The sequence below is a fragment of the Habropoda laboriosa genome, unplaced genomic scaffold, assembly GCF_001263275.1.
Source record: "Habropoda laboriosa isolate 0110345459 unplaced genomic scaffold, ASM126327v1 scaffold89, whole genome shotgun sequence".
In the NCBI taxonomy this organism is placed as follows: Eukaryota; Metazoa; Arthropoda; class Insecta; order Hymenoptera; family Apidae; genus Habropoda; species Habropoda laboriosa.
The window spans coordinates 1,990,935-2,004,295 of NW_017100263.1; the positions used below are offsets into that span (position 1 = coordinate 1,990,935).

A 13,361-nucleotide genomic window follows, 5' to 3' on the forward strand; every position below is an offset into this window, starting at 1 on the left:
AATTTATCCTCCTATTCCAATTTAACAATATATTTTTCTTACAGAACTTCGATACTACGATTTTAAATATGAAAATAAAATATATATAATAAAGATATCCTAACAATTTATCCTCCTATTGCAATTTAATAATATACTTTTCTTACAGTGCTTCATTGTATGTTTGAAAAATGTACCTTTTTATCGCATGTTAGCTTTAATTAATTCTAAGATCGAAAACTGTACCGAGTATGAAGTGAGCGTGAACGAGTGTCTTAACTTTAAGTAGTTCGTAAGATAAAATAAGTTAGCATAAGACAATAGAAAATATTCTATTCATCCGCCGGTGGACGTCGTGGGACGCGTGCATGTTAACTTTAACTAATCGAATAAAACAACTAATCCCAAGATAGAAAAATTGTAATGAATACCATGTGCGCGCTCTCTTACAGAGATACGCGACTCATTCGTAGCATAATTAATAAAATACCATCTACATTTTCAACATCTTATTAAGGAAGAGTACGAAATTTTTAGAGTTTAAATATTGCATTGGGAATGAGAAAATGATTAGAGTTGCGATTTAAAGTGAAATACAAGACACTCTTTTTGAGACAGGAATTTTTGATAAAAGTATCTATTTCCTTTGCTACGAATGAGAATCGCGTATCTCTGAAGATAAGAAAGCTGCCAGTAGGGCATGTGTTTTTGTCGGGTCCCTTGCGTAGTCACCTCCTCGTGGTGGGACCTGGTAATTGGTATCCTTTTCCAAAGAAAATTCTCACTTTTGCAAAAGGATACCAAGCTAAGAACTACGCGTACCCGTCGACACTCTCATTCTCACACACAGTTGAAAGTTTGAACTTTAAGTAGTTCGTAAGATAAAGTAAGTTAATTCTAAGATAGAAAATTGAACACTATGTGCGCGTTTCTTAATAAAATACCTTGAAAAATTATACAGATTCTATGGTAGATATGAAAGTTCCATTTAACATCAAATTTTAACATGGATCTGTCACTAGCAAATTAGCAATCAATTGCCTACGAAACACAAAGAAGAATTTCTTCAATATTCTGACATAAAATTTCACAAGAAGTAGCAGTAAAGGAAGATTAAATAAGAAATGCAATTCTGTGACAAATTTTTCCCAAACAGTGTTTTTAATATGTTACACAATAAAAAGTTACATTACGTGGTAAGATACTGTATCTCATCTTATATATTTTATTTTTCAAACATTTGTATCAGACTTTTCTGCGATTTTTCAATTGCATTACGCACTATTGCAATAATTTCTATCGTTACATTTAATTCTAATGGTTTAGCAGCTTTTCTGCTGCTATCGACCCTACATTTCACCGACACTTGTGGAATCGACCCTACATTTTACTGACTCTTGTGGAATCGACCCTACATTTTTTTTTTTTTATCGCGGATCGCAAGCTAGTTTCTTCTAGAAGCTTCTATCGCTTCGCAATTATTTGATTGACGACGAGGATAAAGAGTCGTCCCTCTCACTTCCTCTCGCGGAATGGAAATTTTTTGTCGCCGTCTTCGTTGATGGTTGTTACAACGTTATATTACGTTTCAAGTCTAATTTCAAATTTGCAGAATTCTTTATTTTTACGTGTAAAGTTGCAGATTTAAATCTTCGGAGCTTCTTTTCTTCAACAGGGTTTATTTATCGTCTAAAAATTTATCTCCATGCAGCCGCTAAAGTTTATCGGACTTGGTTTTTTCAAACGAGCAGAATAAATAGTATAAATCGAGCCATTGAGACTTGACGTCATATTCTTTGCAGGATCATTCTGAAAAATCAGTTTCTTGCGTTTCATAGAGGAGTTCGCTTGGAATATATCGACTTTAACGCAATTTCAACATGATCTTTCGAAAAATAACCAAAGATCGGTATAAAACATCGAAAATTCTGAAAAACACGCATACAAACACCTAAACATAGTTAGTGCGAACAAATGGAATTCACCGACTGTGTCTTATATTTATAAATGCAAAATATAAATAGCCTCGTACACAAACCCGCGATAATAACTAAATAACGCAACGTTAAACGTTTTAAATAATTTCTAATACATAATTCACAGAGAAAAGACGAAACGTAAACGTTATAATCGTTATAACATGTAAATAGAAATTTCATAATTAGCTAAAAGATTATTTCTTGCAGCATTATTCTTACAAGAATATTCCATGTATATTAATAACGTTATAATAAACAGTAACATTATTTTATTTGATTAAAATGAAAAAATAAATCATTTCGTAACAAGTGTTAACAATTAGGAGCATCATTTGTTCTAAATTTCATTGCAAGATTTACAAGAAAGTATTGCAATGAACAAACGTAAACGTTGAATAAGCTTTTAATTTGTATGAAAAGTTAGTTAACATAATAATTTTACCTTCACTATGGCTATTTTTAATAATATGACCGCAGGTGAACCTGATTACCACGAGAAAGTAGTAAGATCGTTAAAACGTAGTTATTTAACGAAGATAGATTATTTATAACAAAAATTGTGAGAATTAATAAATTAGATGGTATTATAACGTTAGGATAGAAAAACGGAAATTTCCTGCGAAATGTAAACAATTTTCGGCAAAAAGGTAAACTGCCGCCCGACTTTATTAACGTCTTTGCTAATGACTTTGGGGAGAGGGTACCGCAGGTATATAAGGACCCGCCGAGGTCCCGCGAAATCATTCACCCTTTATACTGGGCCCTAGACAATTCGCGGCAACTTAGTCTTAAAGGTTCTGAGATGTGAATTGGGTGGTCGAGGGCTACTAGCTAGCCTATGTCCACCATATACACACTCTACCTTCCTCTGAAACTTATACACTATAGAATTTTAATAACTACCTATTAGACAATATTAAATCAAATTTTAACAATTACCGGTACCTGCTAGGCATTTAATATCAGACTGTAAATACTCGACTTCGAACTTCGGTTTAAAAATAAAATAAAATTATTTTCGCGATCGGACATTGAATATCCCACTTTGAATAAAATATTTCGAAATTGTTTTGAAGGTTTAGGGAAATAAACATTCCAATTTTAGTCATCCAGACTTTAATTACTCGATTTCCAACTTCGGTTTAGAAATAAGATAAAATTAGTTTCCCAATAGGACCTTGAATATCGAGATTGTTTTGAAGGTTTAGGGAATTCCACGTTCGAATTTTAGTCGTTGTTGTTCTTCAGGCTTGTCGAATAAGGCGTTGAAGTGAATTTGAGAGGTTTACCAATGAAAATTTTTGCGTTCCAGATATCTAGTAATTAAATACTTTGTTGTTACAGCTTAATAATCGATAATACGTACTTTTCTTTCAGCTATTGAAATTAATTTGAAATTTTTCTTTCAGCTTATCGAATTTCTTTTATTTTTCTGATATTTTCTCTGATACTGAATTTATTCGATGATTTTGTGTACTAATAATTTACAGCTATCCAAGGAATTTGCATGATTTGCATGATTAAGTAGTTAGTTATTTTATTATTGAACTGTATATTGTGAGCTGATTTGGAACGAGTGCACTATGCTCGTGCACTATGCCCTCCCTTAATTAAACCGTTTTTACCGTAAACCGTAATTAATCTATTTTCGAAGTTTATACGAGAATTTTTCAATGTTTATAAACACCATACATAAACATCGCGTATTGTTATAATAGCTTCATCCCTAGTTCGATTTATATTGAATATTTTTGCGCGTTTGACTGATACTTCTCCCCAATTACCGTCGCGTCTTTCATGGAAATTTCTTTATATTATAGAATCGAGAAAGATGTAAATTCATGGTTTTTTTACGCGTATTCCATTCAAATTTTGCTTCATTACAAAAATTGAGAATAATATAGAATCGCGGTTTCCCCTCCTAAATAAAACTCAAATAAATCGCGTTTCGTACACAATTTCGTGTCGCCCATTTCACAGTGACTCACACTTTGTGAGTCTGTGAGTCTTGGAAAATAAAAGCTGAGAGACTGGAATGATGACTGAGAGGAAGGAAGAAAGGAGGCAATGCAGCCAAATCCACGTTGCAGAGCCCAGCTGCCTAATCTGCGAATTGTGAGTGAATTTTTGGAGGGTTTGGTGATTGGTTATACATGTAAATGCATGGATTTGCAACGAAAAAATCGGAAAAAATTCCCTAACATGTGCCTTCATATACGCAATGTGTCAGATTTTATTCAAAATTTTCGCGTACCACTGAATAGGGAAAACAGTTCAGAAACTGATGAACATAAACAACCCTGTAACTACCCCCTAGGTCGAGCTAGAGGATTGAAAGTTGGTGTCAAATGTTTTCTTTCGATAAGCTGTCGAATAGTATATCGCACGACCTAATTGGTTCAAGGCACTTTTGACCATTTTATTCTACTAGACCCTTTGCTTAGGTTTGACGGTCACTTGTAAACTTAAAGAAATTCGTGTATTCCAACAAACATATTGCATTCCTTGGACATATGTACGTAACATATACGTAACAAAAGTCTATTTTTAATCACTATAAACATTTCTTTATTGTATATATTATTTTTAACAAGAAATGGATTCATAATGTTAAAATTATGGTATCATCTATATTATTTCCTTCCCTTTTTAATGGCAAATATAATTGAAATCAGTTTTATCATACCGGTACCTGTAAAAGCTGTGGAAACAAAAGTTTGTTACGTAGATGATAGCTTCGAAAGGTTTATAGTTTTGCATACTACATGTTCATGCAAATGTACCGGGTGCATAAAAATTATTTGTAAAGACTACCACTACATCTTTGGATCGTTGGATATTTGTAAAAAAAAAAAAAAGAATACGTGCAAAATTATCCTTGACCTAGAAATTCACGATCAAATTTGTTTTACTTGCACCGTATTCCACTCGTCGTAAGGACAAAAAGTGTGAACGAACCATGGGTCACAACTCAACCATTCTCTTGAAAAGTGATAAAGTTCCAATAATTCTTAACCCTCGGACGGCGGACTAGATCATGCATATGAATAAATGAAAATAACACTATACCTCTGTATCAATGCTTCTTCCCTTTGTTTGTCGAAATCCGTTTTTGTTGACTCATGTTGCGACATTAAACACCGAATTTGATATTCTATTTCAGCATGTTCTTCTTCTAATCTCTGTTGTCTTCGTAGTAACATCAATTCTGCCTGTCGCCTGAATAGTTCATTCTTTTCGTTTACCAAAGCAAATAACTCCATAATTAATTCTTCCACATCTGTAGTATCAAGAGAAACATCTGTAATTTTTACCATATTATATATTTTACTTCCTGATTAGTATAAACAAGCAGATATACATGCTACTATTAAAAAGTTTTAACATTTAAATGACGGTTCATTATTCATTTTAATGCACAGGGTGATCGGTAACCGGTGGTACAACTGAAAACGGGGATTCTACATAAAAAAATAAATCGAAAATGTAGAATCATATTTTTTCTTACGAGGCTTTGCTTTCGAGAAAATGGACTTTAAATATTCGTTGGGTACACGTGCACTTAACCATGTCCCGACCTAACATATCTCGCTTACTGTCTCGGTACAGATTTGGGTTTACTATACTGGGAAATCAAGAATACACAATAAAACAGAATATTTACTACGATCAATTTTATTGAAAGTTCACAGTTCGATTTTCACAATCTTTAACCGTTTGTAGCTCATAGCAACATTAACCGATTTCGATGAAATCTTCAGCGTGTGTATAATTGACATAGATCTACAAAACGTACTTTTTAAATTTTCATTACGAGCTCAGATAAAAAAGTTGTAAAAACGACCTTCGCTATTCCGACTAATTGTAGTTTTTTCAAAAAATTTATACAAACGTCGGAATGACGACAAAAAACCATTTCTCTAAGCCTTATAAAAATAGCGGTGCAAAGGCAAATTTTTTTGACAGCGATCGATAACCAAGAAGTCACGCGTACGCTTGTTCACGATCGCGCGCGGATGAGAGTCATCGCTCCCGTGGTTGAGCGCGGGCTCTACGCGCGCTCTGATTGGCCAGTGTTTTTCGTTAATAATTCAAAAACGAAGCTTCAACCAACATTTTGGTAAAGGAAAAAGTTGTTCAGAGTTACCCCAGCAACCCCCCATTTCCGGGTGTTCGAGCAGTTACGGGACACCCTGTATTATATTATTTACTTATTGTAAGTATAATTACCGTTATTTCTGGATCCAGATTCACATTTACTTCTAATCAATTGTTCCAATCGTACACCTTGTTTCTCCAAGCCCTGTTGTTGCATTTCTATTTCATCTAATTCAAATTTAACGTCCTTAAGGGACATTACTTTAATCTGAAATATATAAAACATAAAGCATTTACAAAATCTATTAAAATTTATTTGTAAAAAATATAAAAATACCAAAGAAAACAGTACATATGCTAAATAAAATAAAATGAAAATCAAGAATGACAAAATTACGATTCAAAGCTCTCTTTTTTAATCATAAATTACGAAGACATTTAAGAAATCCTTAAAGTCCGACAATCCAATGTAAACCAGCAACTACTGTAGAGCTGGTTAGTAGATGTACATAATTGTCAGCAAATAACTACGTAGACCTTGTAGCTTCTACGAAGTAAGTCAGAACGTGATACAATGGAGTACATAGATGCTCGAAAATTTAAAGAATAAATTTGGGCAGCTTTGGGAACACAACTAAACGTTTAGGAATAGATAAATATTTCACTGTATTTTCAAAGCTGTCGAAGAAAAGCCCACTACATCTAAATATTATAGTACGTATTCTTCAATAGTCCGTCGAACGAGTCGAGTTAGTAGAAGTAAAGAAACGCACGTGATTAGGACAGGAGCGTATTCACAACCTTCAGATATTGTAACACTTTTCGGATGGGATTCTCGAAATTCGTCGTCCGTGTCATAAACCCGAAAACTCGAAGCAAATCCTAACAATGACCCATGTAAGTACTTACATCCGCTCCTGAATTCGACAATTGAATATCGTTTACCAGCCAATAGCTGGAGTCCCATGCATCCATTAGATACATATGTATGTACGTGCTTAGCACGCGAATGTTTTGTTTACCTCTACTGACTCGACCCGAAAGTGTTCACAGACACACACTGCGATTGAAAGAAAAGTCTACATATGTATAACACAAATGTCCATAGAAGACAATTCTAAAGTAAAATAAAAAATACTCGAAAATTGTAAAAGGAAGAACTGTTTCTTGTTGGGATTATCCTGCAATATCTCATTTTTCTTACGACTTTTGAATAAACGGAAATAGACTCATAGTGTTTATGAACCTTTTGGCTTAGGATGACTTACTAAGCATGTCATAGAGGTTTGTCAATTTCTTCGCAGAGCATATTATGTATATTGGAATAAATAAATATTTCTTTAATATTAAGGAAAATGACATTACTTGGAACTTGGTCCGATAAAATCATTGTACCTAAAGTCTTGTACTGTCTAATTTGTACTGTGATATGTGTATAAAGAAAAATTCACTCTTAAATGATTGATATTACTATTACTGTGAATTCAATTGATGCAAAATACATGAGAATTTACCTTTCTTCTATGTGGTATCGGACAAGGTGGAGCAGGCCCTTTTTTCCTTTTCCATTTTCCTTCCATACTTTTATCTACGTATGATTTATGATGGAAATTTTCTTCGCATGACGAGTTCGTACAATTTTGCCTGTTCCTATTTGCCTCATCTTTGTTAGTCTTTTGTTCTTCCCAAATGTTATTCTCTTTAGTCACATTGTGCGATTTACCTATAGGAGATTCTTCAAAATTCACTATTGAGCTAGGGGACGCATTAGATGGAGTACTTGTTGAAATTGGTGGTGGTGGTGGAGCTGGTTTTATCTTACGTGCCTTAGGCATTGTGTGCGAAGACGATTCCTAATAATGAAAGTAAAAAATATTCCTGAGTTATTATCAAGCATAATTTTATATGTAAGCAAAACGTGATTCATCAGGCTATACAGTGTAATTAAAAAATACACGACTACCATTTATGATTACACGAGTAAATGAACGTTACATAGATAAATCTCTCCGATTCTCGATGGCACGGGTCGCGCCAGTAGCTTATTATTACTTTTAACTATTGTGCACATTTCAATTTATTTTCAGAAGACTCTTACTCTGTTGCACTCTGGACTAAATATAATAAATCACGCAAGCCTGACTACTTGGTCAACTTGCACTTAAATAAATAATTATATAAAACACTAACAATAGTAGTCTATTCCTATAATACGTTATCCACGCATTAAAAATAATATAGTGATATCATTAAAAATTTTATATTACGTTATATACAGGGTGTTACAAAAAAGAATCTAAGGCAGCGCCGCCTAACTTCTTGCTCACGAGCAAATTTCCCCTCCCGAGGTTCCCCCACTATGCGGTACGAGCACGCAGAATGTGTAACATAAACCAACGGCAGTCGTTGGAGTGTGGTGGGAGGACTCCTCGCGCCCTCCTCCCGCCTCGCCAAAACTCGAGCGTGACCATCTCAGTCGCATAGTGGGGGAACCTCGGGAGGGGAAATTTGCTCGTGAGCAAGAAGTTAAGCGGCTCTGATCTAAGGTATTAGAAGCTTATAGTACGGACCCTAACGTAAACTCGCGTCGTAGAATGTATTTTTGCTTACTTCTACATATCATGATATAGAATACGAAATAAAAATATATATATAAACATAAATTTTACATAGTGAATACGATATCGAATACGTTTCCTCTCTTGGAAATCGCACTGAATACCGTTGAGAAATGCATCTTCCAAGCCGTGCGTGGGCTGCACTATAGTACATGGACCCACGCCTATTAGGTCGTATGCTATATCGTTGGAAAGCGCATAAGTAGAGGAGTCCTACATGGGTGGTCATTGCTACCGCAAATGTCCCATTCAGAAAATATGTAAATATACATCGATCTATGATCCGTAGAGGTCTGTCTTGTATTCAAATGGAAAACAAGTTTATATATTTTACATCGACAGGATTGATGTTAGGAGCTATATTTATTGATTAAGCATTTTTTACTTCACTCAGTGAGTATTATAAGCTCCTAAAATCTTAGATCCCTTTTTTCTAACACCCTGTACAGTAATGTCTCTCTTATTGACCACCAGCCCGGAACCTAAACAGGACAATTTAAGAATCAAGGACACTGTTTTCGAGCCTCGCGTCCGCCTTTGTAGTTTGCCGAACAAAGACAAGGACAGCGAATAAAAGAGAAGGATGAAACGAGAGACGAGACAACCAAGCGATTTAAACACCAACTTTCTTAATTTTACGTTTTTTTATCCTGAAATTTTTCTTAAGATATTGATGAGATTTTTCTGATGAAAATGAGATCAAACACGATATAATTTGAACAACATTTACTTATTAACACGTTCACTGTCACGCCAGATCTACAGGTTGCTCTCAGGCGGCCGCAAGAAAATTTTCATTATTTTAAGCATAAGATTATATTATGCTTTATAATTATTTCTTTTTACAAATTTAAAGTAATGTCTATTTAGTTAGCTATGACGTTCCAAATGTTTAGTTGACGATATTTATTTTATTTTAATTATTTTAAACATTTGAGGCACTCCGGTCACTGATGACCACCATGGCTCCATCGAGGAAACAATCTCCAGTCGCAGGTGACCAACGTGGCAGTCAACGTGTTAATACTTATTGAGTGATTAATTTAATTTCATAATATATCGCTTTGGATGAATTACAAATATCTGTACAGATTATCCGTCGAATGTGAAGGGAGAGACACCGTTTGGTGGCCAATTATAGAATCGAGCCACCGTTTGGTAGCTAATTATATGTAGAATCCAGCTACCGTTTGGTGGCCAATTATAGAATCGTGTGTACAGATATTTAATGTATCTTTTTAGCAATTCATCCAAAGCGATATGTTATGAAATTAAATTAATCACTCAATAAGAATTAATAAGTAAATGTTGCTCAAATTATATCGTGTTTGATCTCATTTTCATCAGAAAAATCTCACCAATATGTTAAAAAGAATGTCAGATTAAAAAAAAGTAAAATTAAAAAAGTTATATTATTCTATTATGAACTGTGGAGCCGTGAAATCTCATAAAAGAAACCGGGTCGTGTAGCGTTACACGCTTGACTGACTGCGAGCGAGATAACATAGGCGCAGCAATGGCGTAGACCAGAGCCGCCTAACTTCTTGCTCACGAGCAAATTTCCCCTCCCGAGGTTCCCCCACTATGCGGTACGAACACGTAGAATGTGTAACATAAACCAACGGCAGTCGCTGGAGTTGTGGTGGGAGGACTCCTCCCAGCGAGACCATCTCAGTCGCATAGTGGGGGAACCTCGGGAGGGGAAATTTGCTCGTGAGCAAGAAGTTAAGCGGCTCTGGCGTAGGCGATAGTGAATTTCTGTGTAAGCATTATATAATAAGGAACTTTTTGATAAATTACGTCATATCCAGCAGGATTATTGAGTAGTTTAGACAGCGAAGATGTACGCTGATTGGATAAACTTTGTTCCTTCTTGTCAGGCGGTAATGGCGCTGGTTTTTTCTTTCTATAAGTTCCTCCAGAACGTGTTTTTGACTCTGTACTTCTTAAAGAACTACTCGATACGTGTAAATCAACGCAATGGTGATCCGATTTTTGTTCATGCGTGCTCATTTCCTGAACGTGTCTACAAGAAAAACAAATAATATTCATTGAAAATAAATGCATAGAATTAAGTGTTTATGTTTATAATATTTAAGATTTTACACAGATTGCGCTATTTAATTCTATCAACTAAAACACAAGGGATTCTTAGGAAAAGAAAATGTTTCTTCACGTTTGTGAATGTGCTGTTGTCTGTAAACATATTATATATGCATTGATGCTCTTGTGATGTAATTATCGTACGTGAAAAAAATGCTGCCACGAATGTACAACAGCTGTAAAGGAAAATAAAAAAGAAAGAGTATTACAATGCGGTACAGATTCCCTGGTACTTTGTTTCCTTAATTGCTTTAGATAATAACATTTCTACGATTATAAAATCGTTATAATCATAAACAGAATTACGTATATGTATACACGACGAGTCATACAAATTATTACAAATCAGAAACTTGTTATAAAATGAGATATCGAAAGGCTATTTGTTTAAACTTTTACGTTTGCGTAAGGGATATTATTTGCCACGTTCAAAAATTTTTTCGGTGAAAATACTTTTCAGGTATTAAGGGGGTATTCTATTCTACACCTTCCAAAAAATCAACTTTCATACACTTTTGGAAAGTATGAACTTTCAAGAATGTACTGTGTTTTTGCAGCAAAATTCCAAGCATTTCAGCTCTTATAGCCTTTTGTAGTGAGCGGCACTGTCTTCGCCACTTCAGCAATACCTAGCTTATCTCTATCTGTTTCTATTGTACTATCCCTTTTCGAACTGAAGTAATATAGTAGTATAACTCTTTTTAATTTTTCCAAGAGGCAATGGACAAGTTGAAAGGGTTAACCGAACCCTTATCTCAATGCTGACAAAGGTAAGCGCACCGAAGCCGGAAAATTGGTACCGCCACCTCGATGCGTTACAACGATGTCTAAATTCTACGTATCATCGCAGTATTGGTACCACTCCATTCGATCTTTTGTTCGGAGTCCGCATGAGGGCAAATGAAGATTCATCTCTCACCGAGTTAGGCGGAACGGATCGAGAAATTTCAAGAGGACTGGAATGAGCTACGATACAGCGCGAGGGAACAAATTATGAAGGTTCATATAGTGTTTGCCGCCCCGAGAGGCATTTGCGTTTCCTCAGACTTGTGTCTTATACACCCGTTCAGCAAGTTCTATCTTACCCCCGGCTAGTCACCGCCCCGAGACGGGCGATGGAAAAATCCAGCCACGCCGCTGAGCGTTTTCAGCGGATGAGCCCTTTCGCTACGTTGTCAGTCAAACCGAGCAAATACCCCGACGTCGACTGCCACCGCATCCACGGGAAACCACGGGAAGACGGACTCACCAGTACACGCAAGTACCGCGCTCTGACCCTGTTACAGGCGAAAGATCGTAAGAGAAGGTAATGGTTAGGATGGGCGAGGAGATGTTGGGGGAAAGAAGAGGAATTATGAAGGTACAGGTAGAGAACAAGAAGACGTACAAGAAAAGAAAAGGAGCGCAAGTACCTATACAAGGAAGACGATCTGGTAAAGAAAACGCAGTTGGGTCCGGGACGGAAACTCACACCAAAATACATGGGTCCATACACAATAACGAGGACACTACGTAATGATAGTTATCTAGTGAGAAGAGAAATCTCCACAGTGGCAGATAGAAGATCATGTAGAAGTGAATGATAGTGCTTCCGAATAAGCGAAAAACAAACTAGCAGCACCTGAGGAGAGGTGCACTTGTCAGGATAGCCGAGTGTAGGAGGTTAATGACCGGTGCGGGCCGATCATATGGTCAAGCTCGTCTTCGGAAAAAACTCGCGACATAAATAGGCAAAACGAGAAGGCCACAGGCCTTCCGACGTTCGCTGTTATTAAACAAGTGCAAGTATAATTGTGCGAATGCGAGGCATGGATGCGAGTAGCAGAGTGCGTGAGAGGGAGAGAGAGCGAACGCGGGCCGCGGAGACCATATAAATAGCGAAAACAATAGCCAGACGTGTCCTTTTTTGGCGAAGCGACATAGCGATTAACAACCTACTTTATCATAATTATACTTTCTGAAAATACATATGTACTTACTACGAGTCTGTAATTACGTTCCTGCACTCTGTTTCCTACAGTATGATTTAACTTATTTCATGAATGAAGTAGTATTCAAGCAGTTAAAAGGCATCGTGTTAAGAAACAAACTCACGAAGAAGTGTATCCACATACATACAAGTAATCGATAAATTGCGAGATATTCTGGTATATCCAAATCTAGTGTTTAACAATTATTCAAACGTTATCGGTTTCGATCTTATCACATGTGGCTTCATCGAGCGCTCTTGAACCACAGAATTTTCAAAATCGGTGAATTTTTGTCAATGGGTACTACAAAAATTACAGATTGATAAACAGTTCTTCGACAACGTTTCATTTAGCAACGTGTCAAATTGTGAACATGTTAATACGCATAATATGCATTATTGAGCGGAAAAGGAACAGAGAAGGCTTCGGCAGATGACTCGTCAGTGTCCATGGAGTGTTAACATATACATAGTATGGTTTGTGAAATAATCAAATTATTCGTCCATATTTTATTGACGGAAATCTGAATGGGTACAAATATGCCGCATTCTTAACTGATACGTTACCAGAATTGATAAAGAATATTTCATTAGAAGATCATCTAAAAATGTGAT

The 13,361-nt window shown here is 35.8% G+C and overlaps 1 protein-coding gene across 1 annotated transcript in view; it reads right to left on the minus strand.

The window, feature by feature from the left end:
• The window catches only part of LOC108573069 (MICAL-like protein 1), a 53,502-nt gene that overhangs the window by 7,626 nt on the left and 32,515 nt on the right, over positions 1–13,361 (minus strand). The window contains exons 6-9 of the mRNA XM_017935433.1: positions 10,475–10,700; positions 7,571–7,909; positions 6,189–6,324; positions 5,028–5,259 (exon numbers count right to left, since the gene is read on the minus strand). Of these exons, the coding sequence (XP_017790922.1) occupies positions 5,028–5,259; positions 6,189–6,324; positions 7,571–7,909; positions 10,475–10,700 (933 nt within the window). The remainder of the gene's footprint in view (positions 1–5,027; positions 5,260–6,188; positions 6,325–7,570; positions 7,910–10,474; positions 10,701–13,361) is intronic.